The 17,464-nt window shown below is 43.5% G+C and overlaps 1 protein-coding gene across 3 annotated transcripts in view; it reads left to right on the forward strand.

Moving 5' to 3' along the window:
- Window positions 1-17,464, forward strand: part of FHIP1A (FHF complex subunit HOOK interacting protein 1A) — a 389,114-nt gene that overhangs the window by 137,538 nt on the left and 234,112 nt on the right. For all 3 annotated transcript variants that reach the window (XM_085641659.1, XM_085641660.1, XM_085641661.1), the window contains one exon: window positions 15,491-15,726. In XM_085641659.1, the coding sequence (XP_085497785.1) occupies window positions 15,622-15,726 (105 nt within the window). In that variant the 5' untranslated portion in view covers window positions 15,491-15,621. The remainder of the gene's footprint in view (window positions 1-15,490; window positions 15,727-17,464) is intronic.

Here is a 17,464-nt window from a genome sequence, read left to right on the forward strand (position 1 = left end):
CCACCTCTGACCCTCCTCCCACCTCTGGCCCTCCTCCCACCTCTGGGCACCCTCCAACCTCTGGGCCCCCTCCCACATCCTGGCCCCCTCCTGCCTCTAGCCCCCTCCCACCTCTGGGCCCCCTCTCGCCTCTGGGCCCTGTCCCACCTGGGGGCCCCCTCCCGCCTCTGAACCACCTCCCACCCGGGGCCCACCTCCAGGGCCCTTTCTCACATGGGGCCCCCATGCCACCTCTGGGCCAAGTCCCACCTCTGGGCCCTGCCCATTGCAACATTTGCACCAATGGTAGCGATGCCTATGAATCCGAGTGGTGAGCTATTGTCTTTGGCAGTGCTTATTCCTTTTGGCGGAGGCCAATTCTTTTTTCCGATGCTGTGACAAAAAGTAAAAATAGTTATCGATATTGCTGATGTTGTTCAGCATTAGCAAAGAAATTGTGATGTATGAACGTGAATTTGTCATCGTGCATGTTGCATGTGCCTCGTGATGCTGCAGCAGCCCCAGTGGGATGATGTTTAACTTTAAGCTCGCAAAAGTGTTCAAACGTCAGTTTCCCAGTTATGGTTCGCTCTAGAAACCATAGCTCGCACACCTGTCATGAAAACCATAACTCACACCAAATGCAATTCTCATGACCTCACTCTTAATATAACAGATGACTACACAAAGGATACAAATGACGTTCTTAGTGACATAATACCTTACTCTTAAGTTCATTATTTTAACCACTATGGAGACAGTATGATCGCTTTGTGCATTTACTGTAGTTTAAAGATATGGTGTGAGGTCTTCTTATATATTGTTATAACTAGTGTGAGGTCACATGTTTTGTATTTGGTGAATCGGTTAATGTTGCATAGCAGTTGAGCAAACTATGGCTTGTAACCATAACTGGGGGTTTCAGGGAGTTTTCTGCTGCAATTCGTAACCATAAATGCATTTTATCTGTGTTTTTAGGTGCATTTGAGATTTTTTTGACCATGCATTAATGTGTTATGACCAAAGCTAATTGGAAAGGTGAAAGTTGTTTTATTGGTAGTTTTACCGATGTACGTGGTGGGTGGGTGGGTGGTAGGTGTAATGGCGAAAGACAATTCCTCTGCATCATGTTGCATGCTACCCACATTCTACATGGCCCACAATTTTATTCAGAAGTATTGGCTGCAGATTCTGGTTGCAGGCCCTGCTCAAACCCACCTTGTATCTGGCCACTGTGTCTCGTAGTCCTCCGCCATGTCCAGTGGTATTTTTCTATAGGCAGCCGACCTCCCATGTGGCCAACTGCCAGCTGTATATGCGGTCACCAAGTTAAATCAATTTTGATTTCTCAACTTTTGCATGAATCCATAAAATTGGGCCAAAGTTATTAGAAAATGATAGCTTTTTGTTATACCCTCTTTAACTTTACCCTCTTTTGTGATATCTACAGGAAGCCAGTGATTCCTAAACATTGCCTAATGTGACATACCGGCAGAAAACAAAACCTATAAAGTGCTTGTAAATGTATTAGCAAATGAACAATTTTTGCTCCCTGTTTGCCAAGCCCCTATTGATTCTTTAATTCCTCTTTGCTTATCCTTGACACCCACCTTATCGGTCCTCATTGAAACTTGAAATCCTTACAGTGCAGAGTAAGCTAACCTACTATCTGCAAAGTGTTGTGGATATCAGAAAAACAGCACCACAGTTATCAAATCAAGGATTTGTGACACTCACTTTTCAACTTTGTCCCTGCTTTTGTCGGATCTGCATGAAACCTGAGGTTCTTGAAGTGGGTGTAACTTGCTAACAGCCTGCTAACTGCTGTGCAGATTCATTAAAGAGCGCCAAAGTCATTAACATCTGATAACATTTTTGCCCCGTCCCCCAGCCCTTCCATTAATGGGTCTGCACGAAACTTTCCATACCCACAGAAGACTACACATGCAAAATGTCTGCCACATTTTATGTTGATTCTTCACAAGATGCCACAGGTATTGGCAGAAGAACTATTTTTGAACCCACCACTTTTTCAACTGTGTGCTCGTTAACTACTTTGCACACATTTAATTTAAAAATACTAAGACTAAGTAAAATATGCTAAGTCGTTGCCAATTTTTACACAAAATTACATTTTCTTCTGTCATGATACCTGAATAATTGAACCTCTAAGGGCCCACCGGACACATGTTTATAACATTAATTTCTCAAAAACAACTGATAGGTTTACAACAAACCAAGTAAAGACACTCCCCTGATTAAAGTTCTTGTTTAATGCCAAGTTTGGGGTAGTTCCGTTTTTGCTGACATGGATAGCATTTTTTAATCTGGCATTTCAAATGGGAAATGTTTTTCATTTGATAGCCCCCTCCTATTTATTGTCTCCCTGGAAGTATCTGCAAAAATAAAGCCAAACTAACTTACATTTTTCCTAAATGTCTTACTTTCTCAACTCGTTTCCAATTCTCCTGCCCATTGTTTCCGAGCACCTCAGCAGTATCAATTTATTACACTATTACGTAAAGCTCACTAACATCCTCCTTGGTTTATGTCCGTGTTCTAGAAAAATATGGCCCCACCACACATATGCATTCCCATAAGGCGTTGTGTTATGTATGTCAGTGTGGTTATTTGAGGATGCTTTAATTGCATCAACTTTGCCAAGTAGGCCATTGCTACACCCTTTGCCAGTGTTCTGCCTTGACTGTAATGGAGCCCTGCTTGTAAACTGAACTGGCCTCCTTTGTTACCCTGTATTATCCCAGAATGGGATGGAGTAGCGTTTCATGTTATGAATTGTAATTCTTTTTTTTCCAATAGAACACATGAAAAAATATGTTGGATATCTTCACTTCACTTGTGCTTATCTCACTCCAGTGGTGAGTTTAATTTTATTAAGAAATCGGACCTACCTTAATGCAGAAGTCTAAAACGAACTCGCCATAAATACTTTGATTATTAAAAAAGGTACAATGGGTCTGTGATATCACATTGCTGGATATGTCACAGACCCTTAGAATGATTGTGATCAACCCCTTTGTATAGGGATTTAATATGTTTTGTAGCTCTGCAGTTGCATTCTCTACCACTTTTTCTTTTTTGCTGTGTCACTTTTCTCAATTTCTGTACCATCTTGCAATCCATCTCTTGTGCCCTTTAGTCAGAAAAGTTGTATCTCCCATGCACTGGAAGCAGCTTCAATCTGCACTTACCAAAGACGCACATATGGTAGGCAACCCTTCGGACAAGCAGTGACCAATCAACAAGAAATTAGGCGGGCATATGTGTTGAGAATGGGGCTGTAAAGAGATTCATCTCAACAATACAAGGGTCTTCGGAGGTGCCCCAGCCAGAGCTGCACTGCTGAAGGAACCAATCAAATAATCTACAATGGATCTGTCAGAGTAAAACTGACCAGGCCTTAAGGCAACATAAACCACCAGGCCTTCCAAAAACACTTTCACCTTTGAGGGATCTCTGGAATACAGTTGAAGCACTGCTGGCAGGAAGGTCGCAAGACCTGGAGTAGATTGGTTGACGTAGGGTGGTATTTTAGGTCCTTAACTGGTCCAGTTCCAGAGTTTGTTGCTGAAGAACTGGTGCAATATCTTTGGGTGTCTCAACTTGTTCAGGGCTGACACTTCTCCGTAATCCAGACTCGAGCCTTCCACTGTCCAAGGTAAGGGGGACTGTTTCCAGATGGCAAGCTGGCACCAAACACTGGAATATGTGGTAGGCAAACGCCCTCGAGAGGTTGCCAACTTCCCAGGATCCTTGTTGGATGAAAGCTTCAAAGGATTGCTCGAGGCTACAAATCGTGAATCAAACAGGAGAATTCTATGGAGCGAAGAGTCTTGATCAGTAAGTGGAGGGAGTGAGGAAAAAAGCAAAGTAACATTGCTTTGTTATGACACACTCTCCAACTAGACTGAAGCCCTTATATAGGAACAGAACAGTAGAAGGTAATTACATCAAACACTACCTGATATGAACCATCATAGAATGGTAAAAACAGGTAGGAACCAAGGAAGAAACAACCATGATGAAAAAGAAAAGAGACCAAAAACCTAAATTGGACTAAATGCAGAGAAGCATTAACAGGAAGCTGCATACCCTCAGCAGGATCATTGCCATTTTGGTGTTGGAGGAGCAGGGAGCAGCAGCCTAGAACCCAGGAGCTCGATAGAAGGCAACCCCATGTGAGTAAACCTCCCAGCCCACAGATGCTGGCTTCTTCTATCATTTTATGAGCCCTTGGAACCGCAGGACCACTCAAGTTATTGCGTTTTTTACGTGCCCAGGCGGCAGAGAAACCGTGGATGCAAGGGCACAACTTGGCCAGTATGATTGGGAGGGGGTGGGTCTCAGATTTCCCAACAGTCATGCTGGGACATCTTGTTAAAACGCATCATATGAGAAGCAGGACCTAATGGGGACGTAAGGAGCAGTGAAAAGCGAGAGGAGTGTGTATGTTAGGGGAACTTAAAACGCAATATGTTTCAGACTAAGGCCTTCAATACATAGAGGAGAGAGAGTGTGTGTTTTTGTCAGTGTGGGCATGTAAACATCCCAGGTGAATTCTGACAGACACTTCACATTGCCCAACTGAAAACACTTGTACCCAACTACTTACTACACAATACATTTTTTAGGGGGGTGTGACACCCCACACTTAATCTGGAAAACTGTTTGCCTGGATTTGCATTGAAAGCTACTTGTCAGACTTTGAGAAATATTCAGGTTATGGCCAGTTTCTGTATGTGCCCCGACTCTATTGGCAAAATATTAATTTTATTCTTTCCTTGAGCAATCTGAAAATAGGAAGGTTCTACTTCAGAAAGATGTTCTCGTTGCATGCATCCAGAAAATACATAGCTGGAAGAACGAGGAAAGTCTGTGGCGTAATTTAGTCATACATCCTGAAAAAGCTTTAGAAATGTCCATGTAATTCAGATATACTTTGTTAAATCACATTACCTTGTAAAAAATATTAAACAGTTAACATGGCAAATACCATGCTCCAAAACGACCTTTAAAACTATGTCAATCTTTAAGAATAAACTAGGATAATTGTGTGTAATATTAATTATTTTCCTTTAGCAACATACATCAAATTATGCTATGGGTGAAGCTATATCTCTTAAGAACTGGGCTAACGGAAACAATCAGTTATCAGACATTGAATTTAATTGATCTGGATTGCTTTGCATGAATTCTCAAAGTAGGTCCCGAAGTGCTGGCCCCATACCAGATTTTCAATATATCCACAATAGAAAAAGTTGCACAAAATTATTCTAAATGAAACTCATTTGCATAATCGGTGGTTATCCTGTAATTCTAGCATTGATCTGGCCCACTTGGTCCTACGTTGGACTCTCCCCGCAGCATCTTGCCTTTGGAGTACTACTTTAAAGATGGAAAATCGTTCTCGGGAAACATTTCATTCTTGAAGCTTAAGGGACCAGAGACATTTTAAGGCACGGGCAAAGTGGGCTCTGGCCCAGGGCCCCAGCCTTTTAGGGGGGCCTGATAGAGCCAGCTCTGTTAGGCAAGGCTTGCCCCGATGACCTTGAATAATTCATCAACAGATTATTTTAAATGCTGTTTCTCTTTAATTTAGTTTTGATGTGAGTGGTGCGTGAAAGTCTATGACAAAGATTTTGCAGCGAAATGTTGGGTTTGTTTCATGCAACATCCATACATAAAGTTTAATATAGATCAAAACTTGACTTCATATATGAGAAGTGGGCGGGTGTCACAAAGATTTTTTGCAGTACTGTAAGTGAGCTGCTTCTGTGCCACAATATTGAAAAACACTAACCACTATCCATGTACATTAGACGTAACAACTTTAGAATTTGACGGGTGTGCCTGTGCACTGTCGGTGACCTGGCCTAAGAGGGCATGAAAAAGCTGAAACTGGATCATAAATTCAAAAGTGTTCTGAACAGGGCCCCCTAAATACTATCCGCCCGGGCCCCCAAAATCCTTAAAATGTTCCTGTAAGGGACTCTAAGATGCAGGCACGCAACACCCATTGGGCTGAAAGGGCTTCAACACCCCCCTCCCACCCCTCCCCCCCGTCGTATGCGTCAGCCCGGTTGGGACAGCTCCCCGGGCACACACACACAGTTTTTGCGCTGCTGTGGGCTAGTGTCCCTCTTCTTGCAGCCGCACCCGAGTACTTCACAGATCTTTAAAAGACCATTTACTTGTTAACAAGGCTTTGTTGTTTTTCACCCCTTTTTATAGCCCCTGCATCTCCACTCTGCCTATTGCTGGAGGAGTCAGCCCCCCAACTCCACCCGAAATTTTAAGTAGCCCCCCTCCCTGAAATTTTGCTCTAGTTGCTCCTCTGCTAAGATGCATTATAAAGAGTTTTTTCAGCAGAGATGTAGGAAGAACACGAGTTTTTCAACACTGTTCCGGTGAAGTTTTTGAGGCAAGGACACTTATTTATCAGGAGCAATAAACGGATGTGGCAAATCAGTGGCAACAGCAGGCCATTTATTGGGTACATGAAACTATTTAATAACCCAGCTGTTGCCTGAGTGTAACTATATTATGGCCGTTCTCTTTTCGACCAGACAAAGCCGACTAAATCGTGCTCTCGATAAATGCAAAGTGTTTCTACTTTTGCGACTGGTGTCATGGGAGCAGCATTCCTAAACAAGGCCTACTGGAGGTAATAGGGCCTGTGATATGACAAAATACGTTTGCTGACTTAGTGATTGGTTGTGCTCCCAGGGTCATGCTTTAGGTTTGAAGTGTTACTTGTTTTTAACAGAACGGTTGTTTTCATAGGTTTACTGCTGCCATACCATAATTTATGTTTTCCCAGAATTAATTCAAGCCATACAATGCATTGTATGTATAAGGCTCCAATCGTTTTTTTTTGCACATTCCATTACAAAGTTTTACCGAATAAAATGTTTTTGTCCCGCAGTGAACCCTGATAAGGAAAACAGTGATGACAACAAAAAACGTAAAGAACACTTTACAGTAGCAAAGTGTAAACAATTATTCCCACATCAAAAGAGGACATTCAATTTTGTTAGTTTCCATCCACCGGTTCATATACCCAACTACCTTGTGAGCCATGTCATGTGTGACAGCTTCAGCTAGTTCTAAGTTTTTTAACCACAGAAAATTGCATCAGGGACTTATAGATGTGTTTTTACCATTACAGTTGTGGACCTAAACGTCCCAGGATGCTAAATGCTGCTAACCCAAAACCCAGACTAACTCAGAGTGTCACATTTAACATGATGCCCTTAGCAGATGTGAATGTGTGTCTGTATGAGAGCAGTGTATATCTGAACAATTCTAACAGTTCCAATAAACACATTTTTGCTATTATCAACATTTTAAATTTAAACTATATTCTAATGGAATCTCAGTCCACCAGACTTTTTCATGGCCTTGGCTAGATTAATAATGGTTTCCTTAGAATCTACCAGAACATTCAGAATACGTGCTGCCGCACCCATTACTTTCAAAATATTAAGTAAGTAAACATAACTGGGATACCTTTGATAACAATCTTTTTCATGTAACCGATGTTCGAGCTAAACATTAATCTACCTGTATAGAGCCTTATCGATCTACTGTACAAATATTTTTCAAAATATTTGAGCCTAAAAACAAAGACCTTCCTGTGTCTGTGCTTGTTTGTGGTCGAGAGGTAGCTGTATGAGAGGAGTTAGTTGTAGGTTACGCTTCTGAGGACTTGCGACACCTGGTGTGTGCTAACGTTTATTTGACCTATTTTGAAGATTTTTTTTGTGCATTTACATGTTACTTTGTGGTCTTCACACAGTGTTGAGTATACATTGCACAAGGCAGACTGGTCATGAAACTGTTGGGATGTCTCTACAAGTCGTGTCTTGATTAGTCCTCCATGGAGTTGGATCTTGTGAGATATTGTACAAGAGTAAGAGGGATGGGTCGATTGATGGGGAAGAGATCTCATCCTGCCCATGGGTTGATCAACATTTCTGATGCTGCCGATGACTTCATGGTCGAGCAAGGCTTCCACGAAGAGAATGTTTTTGGGATCCTTCTTATACGTGAGAACCATTTGTCGTGCTCTCAGGTGGGATCCAGAACATTTTAGAATGTTGTTATGTTTCACTACATGCACCAGGTTAAACTGTGTACAGCCACATACTAGTAGGATCTAATGACCATCTAATATGTTTAGTAGGGCACCCTCCTCCCCACTGATCTATTGTTCAATTGAGAATGTGTATTTTTCTAATTGAAGAATCAATTTTTCAATTTGGGTCAGAGGCTTTGACAGCATCCTTTATTCTTTTATTTTTTAAAGGAATCAAAGATTGGTGGTGGTTTCTGACCATGAATGGATACCCATATAAGTAGAGGTGGAAGTGATGACACCACCAGAGTATTGAGGTTGCTTCTGTTTCGATGTGTGAGGATCGTTGTTCGTGGGGTCAAAGCTTGTTTTATATAGGCAGTATGAACCATACATGAATATTCTCGGTTTCGTCTTGCAAGGTGCATGTGCTACCAAGTTCTTTAAATCAGGCATGGAATACATCCACAGATTAATCTAGGACTGGCACATTAAGAAATCCTCCTAGCCGGGGTTGGCTAGTGGTGCAAAGTGCTCATTCGGGGCAGCTATAGCGGTGGCATAGGTAGTCCTGCCTTTGCAAGCATATGAGACAACTTGAAGATACCCTCCCACACAGAGTGTAAATTCATGGGTATCTTGTTATCTGCAAAGTCTGTAGTAGCAAAGTATATCTCATTGTGCTCAGCCTAGAGTTTCCATTTGGGCTCTTGTGACAGGGCCTGTCAAATAGCTCAAGAGGTGTAATTGCCATAATGGATGACATAGTTATGCAACACATGAACACTAGGTGGTATATAAATAAATGTAAACACCTCTGTAATATTTTACAAAAAAACTGAAATTAGAGTCACTAGATGCTTAATATTTGGTCTGTGTAGATGTAGACACTTGTTTATTGACATTGATGGTTGAATTCATGGCACTGATCCTTCGTCTCCCCTTTTAGGTCGAGCCTGGGCAGCGCATGTGCTGCTCTGCGAGGCATGCTGTATTCTGGTATGGAATACAAGCTCTGCCCATTTCCCTCCCATCTTTTCAATTGGCTCCTGTTACTGTCCTTTCTAAATCGTTGCTTTTGATTGATAAACTGGCTTAGGAGTCCCTCCTTGGTACCATCTTCTCTGCATTTGTAACCTCCCATGAGGACTGTACTTTTTACTTGTGTTGTTACACAATCAGCTTTATGGAAGCTGTGAGCACTATTGTCTTTAATGATCTAATACTATTCCACCCATGAATTGCTTTCCTACAAAGCAGCATGCTGCCCGCTTTTATATTTTTAATAGTACTGTACTTATTCAATTTACAGCGCAGTCCACTTTAACAGTAGCGGCTACGGTTATTTATTTATTTAATTTACAGCGCCACCCGCTTTCACTTTAGTGGCCGCGCTCCACAACCTTTTTTTCTTTATTTTTTTTTTTCTTTTGGGTGAAAGAGCCCCATACCATGCTTTCACTTTAATGTTAGCCGCACCCCTTTCTTTAAACACTGGTCACTGTAACCTGAATACGGCGAGCAGCGTCTAAAGAAAGGCGAGCAGCCACCATTAAAGAGGTCCTGCATTTGCGAGAGTTTGAGCTAGTGGCATTATAAATAACAGTGCCTTTCATTTATGTGTTGCCTTTAAAAACCCATAAATAAAAGGCATTGTCATTTACAATGCTAATAGCTTAAACTCTTGCAAATGCGAGACCTATTGTATTGAACATGCTTGTTTTGTATTCAAAGGAGTGCTATAAGCAGACTCCCACCTCACTGGAAAGGAGCACTGAGAAAAATCTCTCTCATAACTCTGCAAGCATTCAGTACATATACGCCTTACTCTATTTGCATCTTTCAGGAGACATGGAGTATAGTGCCCCATCATATGGTCGGTTATACCACCTTCTTTATACCGGCCATTTTACCATCAACAGGAAGAGGTCGCCCTTCGGGAGGTCTCCTGATTTGGGTTAACATCTCCATAGGGTGCTCTGTAAGGCAAGCTTGTACTATCTCCCCTGACATCCTAAAACTAACTCTAGGGGGTCCCCATGGTAGGAATCCTATCGTGATTTTCAATGTTTATGCCAGGGGCCTCAATGGTGGTGCATTATCGCCTGTATTTCCACTCCTAGAGGGAGAATTACGTAAGTGCCACCATACATCACATATATTAATAGCAGGCGATTTCAACTGTTCCTATGAGCCCCTTGCCTCACTGGACCTCCCTGATCTTTTTGAGGATGATTTCAAAAGAGGCATCCCCTCGTTATCCTTAACTCCCATAAAGAGATGGACGAAAACAGCCATCTTTCTAAACACTATGACACTTGAGTTTGGTTTAAGGGCTACAAATGGTAGAACATCTTCTGACCTTCAAGGTATGCACACTTATAATAGGACTAACCATTCATCTCGGATCGACTACATACTTCTTGATCTTAATCTCTGGGCATACGAGGTAGATATGGTAATAGTCCCCTCACACGATAGCGACCATAATCAGCTATCCCTCAGTATAAAATCATTATGGGAAGACATACATGGGTCTCTGCCTCTTCCAGCAATTAGCACTATGCAAACCCATGAGGTATGTCCTGCCAATTGCGAGAGACGCCTTAAATGGCATAATGTGAGCCTAGATGATGTAAAAGTCGATTCAATTAGATCAATAATGAAGGAAGTGCAAGCCGATCTGGCCTCACTAAGCGACCATGAGACTAACTTAGATAAAGCTTCTTTGATTTTTCAAGATACTATAAGTGAGCTGGGTAACTTATTCCGTATAGAGGGCAAGGGTGGCCCACCAAGTGGTATGACTAAACGCATCTCCACTGATGGGTGGTACACACCAATGTGCAGAAAGAAAAAATCCGCTCTAATTGCAGCCATAAAAACAAGGATCATATCTGAGATCCAGCTGGCCAGGAAGGACTACAAGATTACCGTCTTTAATGCCAAAAAACTCTGGGAAGATCAGTATTGGCAGGCACTTAGAGAGGCTTCTTACAAATGAGATTCTGGCTCTTTTTGGGAAATAATCAGAAGCAAAACCAGGCCAACCCATACACTTCTAACATGCAACATTATGAGCGTGGCCTGGTCCGAACACTTCTCCAAACTTTACTCCTCTCAGTCGGAAGAGTTGGGGACACCCTCTATCGAGGATGTCCCCCCTCTTGCGAAAGTTCCAAATCCTACTCTATTTACTGAAAGGGAAGTAGTTTCTGCTATCAAGTCTATTGTTCCCCTGAAGGCAGCTGGCCCAGACGGCATTCCTGGAGATGTTTTGAAACTTGATCCATCTCGATAGGGGAGGCTTCTTTCTATCCTAATCAATGCCATCGATAATGGTGCCTCGGTCCCCGAGTCCTGGAAGGGGGCGGAGGTTGTTCCCATATTTAAAAAGGGAGCTAGAGACGATCCAGCGAATTATCGCCCAATCAGTCTTATTGACTCATCCCAGAAGGTGACCGGGAAAGTGATCTTGGAGAGGATTTTATCTTGGGCCAATGAGAATAATATTATCTCTGACTACCAAGCAGGCTTTAGGGTCGGAACAGGCACCATAGAGCAGGCCTTTAGGCTGTTTCTTCTTTACTGGAAGGTCGTACTTCTTGGAAAGGGCAGTCTCTATCTTGCCTTTATCGACCTGAAAACAGCTTTCGACCTTGTCCCTCGCAATACTCTGTGGCGTGTTTTGGCCAACATGAATATTCCTTCTTACTTGTTGGCTTTACTTATGAAATTACACGAGGGAAATTATGCCCAAGTGCGTTGGGGGCCCCAGGGTCAGAAAACGGAGAGAATCCCAGTGAACAGGGGCGTCCGCCAGGGATGTGTCCTCGCCCCTGCCCTATTCTCATTATATGTGAATGGTGTAGTGGAGCATCTGAAAAAAGTTCCTTCTGATGCCCCATCCCTGGCGGGTGATCGTATTCCAACTCTCCTGTTCGCGGACGATACTCTCCTGCTATCCAAATCGCCAAAGGGTTTACAAATCCTGCTTGATAGTTTCCAGGCCTTCTGTAGTGCTAGAGGCCTCATTATAAATACCTCTAAAACTAAGTACCTAATCTTAAACCCACCCAGAAAGTTAGGGCGGCCACCAGTCTTGAATTCGGTCACCCTTGAGCGGGTGAAAGAATTCGATTACTTGGGTATCCGCATTTCAGACACGATGTCCTGGTCATCCCATTTACAAAAAATGCTACTAACCCACAAGAGGGTTACTGGCGCCCTCCTCAGGGAGCACCGATCCTCCATGTCCCGGCCGATAGCCCCAGCTTTGGATATATATAAAGCAAAAGGTGTGAGTTCGGCACTTTACGGTGCCGAACTATGGGGCTTAACTAATATTGATGAGCTTGCCAAGTCTGAATCTAGCTTCCTTAAAGAATTACTGGCACTTCCACAGAGCACCCCTTTAGTTCCGTTACTAATGGACCTAGGGTGCCACACAATCAAAGACTTGGCAAAAGTACGCCCCTTACTCCTATGGGCCCGGATTTGGCGGACCCCCGAGTTAGCCAAATACGCAGAGGGTCTATCCGATATATTATCCATCCCTTCTTGGCATAAAATCAAATGGTTGAAAGAAGTCAAAGCTTTACTTATGGATCTTGGCCTTAAAGAAGCATGGGACAATAAAACTTCTCCCCCAAAAGCAGAACTCAAGAAGCTTTATTGGAGATGGGTGATCGCAAAAAGAAATTCTAATTCTTTTGGCGGCAGTAGAACTACTGAATTCCTCACGTTTAAAGATGTAGTGTGTTACGAGCCCTATTTTGACATAATCCAAAAGCCGTATGACCGATCCCTTTATTTTAAGTTTAGGATTGGCACTCTCCCGGTTCGTGAGTTGACTGCACGTTGGAAACCGCCCTCCCAGACATCTCCATATTGCCCTTTTTGCGAGTCCTTAATTGAGTCGATCGCACATGTCTTATTTGCATGCCCGAAATACAGAATCCCAAGATCCTACTGGCTTACTCCCTTATGTAAAACTTTGGGAACACGCGACCACCGCATAGCTTTGCGTATCCTGAAATCAGATGCTCGACCTCTTTATGCCTGCGCTTTGGCAAAATTCTTGAGGTGGTCCTGGCTGCTGAGAACCAAAGCCCTTGCAGGCTCTAGCTAAGCTGGATGACTGATCCCCCTCTCTGTATATATTCCCTTTTTTAAATTGTCTTATTTATTGTGTCTATATGTACTTTTCTTAAACTCTTGCTGCATAACTTGGGATGTATGGATGTTATCGTATTTTTCCGGTCTGTGCTTATTTTGTATGTTACATTTGTATGTGCTTTTTAAGATATGTTTTATCGAAATAAAGCTTATTTCAGATTCAGTACATATACTTGGTGCTAGAGATATCTCGTGGGCGCCCTCTATCAGTTCAGCAGATGAACTGGAAAGGGCAGCAAGCTCAAGGGGCGCTGGTAAGGAAAATTACTCAGATGTTTGAGAGCAGAGTTGGCCCAATGGGAGGGCTGGCTAGAGACGTCTTAAGATGTGGACAAAGTGGCCCCCCATCTTCCACAGAGCCCCCTCCCTGGGAAAACAGACTTTCTCTCCATCTCACTTCTGTTTATTTCTGTGCCTAAACCTTTCACATGAAATGTAATATTGTTAGGGACTTGAGTCAGCAGAAAATGTGTGATAAAATTAAAGGTTACAGGATTCCCCAGAATTTGTCTTGCCCAGGGCACCCAAAGTCCAGAAAATGACATTGGGGCCGGCAGGCATTAGTTGGACTGCGTGCCTCCGGCTCACTGACTGGTGAGTGTGGGTTTGTGCACTGGTGAGGCTTCACAGTGTCGAATCAAACACCGTAGTGGGGTGATCCGTGAAGCTTTGCCCTAAGCGCGCATTGGCACAGTGGACACCGTACAGCACTGTGAGGGGGCAGCACAAGGAAGAATGGCACGTACACTGGTGTATTGGTTCATGGGCCCATTGCATGCCGAGGTACAACCTAACCACTTTTTATTTAATATATCACCTACCGTGGGTTAAACGAAACAGAAATGGGGAGAGGAAAGGGAAACCAACATACCTGTCTGTAACTAGATAAACCCTGCCTAGCCTCTTTTCTGGACTTTTCACACTTCCATTACGGGTAACATGGCCACACTCCACACTAAGTGAACGAAGCCCTGATCCTTTTATAACAATACATTTCAAAATCTCTAAACAATTCGTGAGAGGTGTGTTTGCTGACCACGTTTGTAACTTTCTTGCATTAATTGATTTCTCTTCTCTTTCTAGGTATATGTTTTGTTGCTGTTTTCATTTGTATTTTACCATATTATAATATCCTGTAAGTTTCGTAAATCAATTTCGCCGAAATTCACTGACCCCCCGGTGGTCTTGCGTAGCTTCGCCAGGGAGGCGCGAGCCCCAGTGGGCTGTGCTGACCCTTTCCATTGTGCGTGTTCAGAGAATGCACGCGACAGGGAGAAACAAAGGGCGCGAGCCGCTAATCTCCGTACATGCACCGAGGAAGCTCCTTCGACGCTTTGCATAAAAGATGAGGAATGCAGATGGTTCGTGCATATTGCAGGCCACACATACTTTCTTAATCATAATAAACAAGACTGCAACTGAAACACAGCAACCTCAATAAAACTAAAGTTGTCACAACGTTATTTCTATCGAAGTTTCTGTAATTCAGTTGCAGTCCTGTTTATAATTAAGAACGTATGTGTGGCCTACAATATGCACGAACCACCTGCATATATAACGATGCGATGACAAATAAATGCCTCGTCTGCTTTCAGTAGTTTTCCAGGCCTTAAAAACCCACAAGCGCTTAATTCGCAGCGCTGTGTGGGATTTGGTCTCCTCGTGCTGAGTGGACATTAGATGTCACTGCAGCGCCACTGTGTTCTTGGTCATTAAACCCCCATCCATCCGCTCACCGACAGCTTCGTGGCCGAGTAGAACATTTTAATTAGCATTTACAGATCAGCGTATGCTTTATGAAATGTTGTGTAGACGGCTGCTTCTGAAATGAGATGTTGTGAAGCAGAGATTTGTACCAATTAAAAACAAATCCTTCTAAAAGTGTCGATTTATGAAAAAGGTTCGTAGTAGGTTCACCATACACGACTGCCTTGTGCGGGTTCAGATACACCTTGTGTACTCCTGAGAGTGTCACTGTTTAGTGTGTGTAGTGTGTTGCCTGGCGACTGGGACCTGTGTGTGTTCGAAAGCAAGGAGGTCTGCCCTAGTAAGCAGAAATCACACGACCTGCTCACAAAGCTGCATTTTTACAGTGTTTTTAATGTGCTACTACTGCAGTAACAACTGAAAATCACCTCAGTGCTAAGGAAACTTAAATGCTCGTGTTCTCTGCTTTATTTTAATTATTTATTTTATGATTTATTATGCACTCAAACTGTTTTTTCTTTGTTTCAGAATTCGTACCGCAGGCATTTATATCATCGCAAAGCTGCCTAGAGACTTCCACCATGATCCTTATGTATGCCTGACTGAAAATACAGTGTTCATGAGCATTGGACATGCCTTAGCGCCGCCCGAGGGGCGCAATGATGTCATCAGCCACCAGCGTGGCCAAGAAGCCGCACGCCATGAGCCTGCGGGGAGTGGACTCGGAGACCCGCACCATAGTCTTCAAGAACCACTGGGCTCAGGTAATCGAGTGAAAGAATGCATAGGTGTGCCTACACGCTGTGTGAAGCCAAAAGCAATGCTGCAAAACAGGTGTGGGTTACAGTGAGACAAATACAGTGCCTAGGGCCGCACTGGAGACATTGCCACAGTTCCTTCTGCAGTGCAGGACCAGGATTTACTGTCCAGCTTCACTAGCTCCTGTTGGGTTTCCCTTCCATTCTCTGGACGTCTGGAATCCCTGTACGTCAAGAGGATGGAAGGAACATTGTGGAGCTGGGGTTCTGGGTCAGTTGCAAGGTGTTCGTTTGACCGTTGTACACCTTCCTCTAAACTTTTGAGAAGGTGCATGGGTGATAAAGAGTTTGTTGTGTCCAAGGACAAGATTGATGATGTTGGCAGGAAACGTGTTGTCGCACAAAACAAATATGATCAGACACAGTCCAGTCCTGTTCCTAAGCAATTGAATGTTTGTGTGGGGAACATGGTGAGGGTGAAGTGTTCTAGGATTTTACCCAAAGGGGAATCCATATATTCTGTTCTTAAGAAGATGGTAATGGTTAATAAAGGCGCTGTCAAATTGGATGATGGTAGATGGTGGAACAAAGGGAAGATTGCTGTGTCCAAAACAGGTTTGGGTGTTCAACCTAACAGAAATGTTAACAATGACACTAATTCCACTTTCCGTTCACCGTCTTCCAGGACCGTCAAGTTACCTTCCAAGTTTCATCATTATATTTTGCAATAACTCTTATGATTTATCTACAATGTTAATTTTGTCCTTACTATCTGTACATAATTGTTCTTTGTTTTTATTTGTATTTTTCATTGTGAAGGGGAAAGATGTGTTGGGTTTCCCTTCCATTCTCTGGACGTTTGGAATCCCTGTACGTCAAGAGAATGGAAGAAACATTGCGGAGCGGGGTTCTGGGTCAGTTGCAAGGTGTTTGTTTTATCGTCGGATCGCTTATCCTCTGGGCAAGGCCGAGCGCTAAGTAGCGCGCGCCGCCATTATGGCCGTCGGACCTGTCTCCGGGGCAAAGGAGGAGGTGGGAGCACTCCCACCTCCCCCTAATAGTGCATCCAATAGGCGGCGTCCGGCGGGGTGTGAACCGGAAGCACTTTAGTGCTTCCGGTTCACACGGGCATCCAGCGTGGGGGTCCGGGCGGTTTAGACCAGCCTGGCCCCCGTGCCCCCCCCTTTTAAAAGGGGGTGTGGGGAGCAGAACAGTCTCTTGCTCTATGCTCCCCACAGACACAGCACCCGGGCCACCAGCGGCCCGTATTGATAGTACGCTGAGTGCTCTCATTCGATAGTGCGTGGCCAGGGTTCCTCATGTAAAGAAACTAGTACTATTCTTAGGGCTTCCTAAATCTAATTTAAAAAAATTTAAAAAATCTGATTTCAATGTTCGTCTTGTAATACAACTAGATAGACTAGGCGCTCTTAATTGCTTGATTTCAAGGTTCCTCACTTGTTGGAACCTGTGCTATGCTAGGCGCTCTCATTGATAGTCTGATAGGCACTCTCACTGAAAGCACATCCAATGTTTCTTATGTAATGGAGCTGAGGCTATACTACACGGTCAGAATTGATAGTCTGATGTTCAAGGTTCCTCAGGTGAATGCAACTGGTGCTATGCTAGGCACGCTGAATTGGCGATATGGTTTTTCCAAATGTCCCACACTTCATGCAAATAGGCGCTCTAATTTGAAAGTCACATGCAATGTTCCTTATATAATGGAACCGAGGCTGGGCTA

This window comes from Triturus cristatus, chromosome 2_2 (genome assembly GCF_964204655.1).
Source record: "Triturus cristatus chromosome 2_2, aTriCri1.1, whole genome shotgun sequence".
Lineage (NCBI taxonomy): Eukaryota > Metazoa > Chordata > Amphibia > Caudata > Salamandridae > Triturus > Triturus cristatus.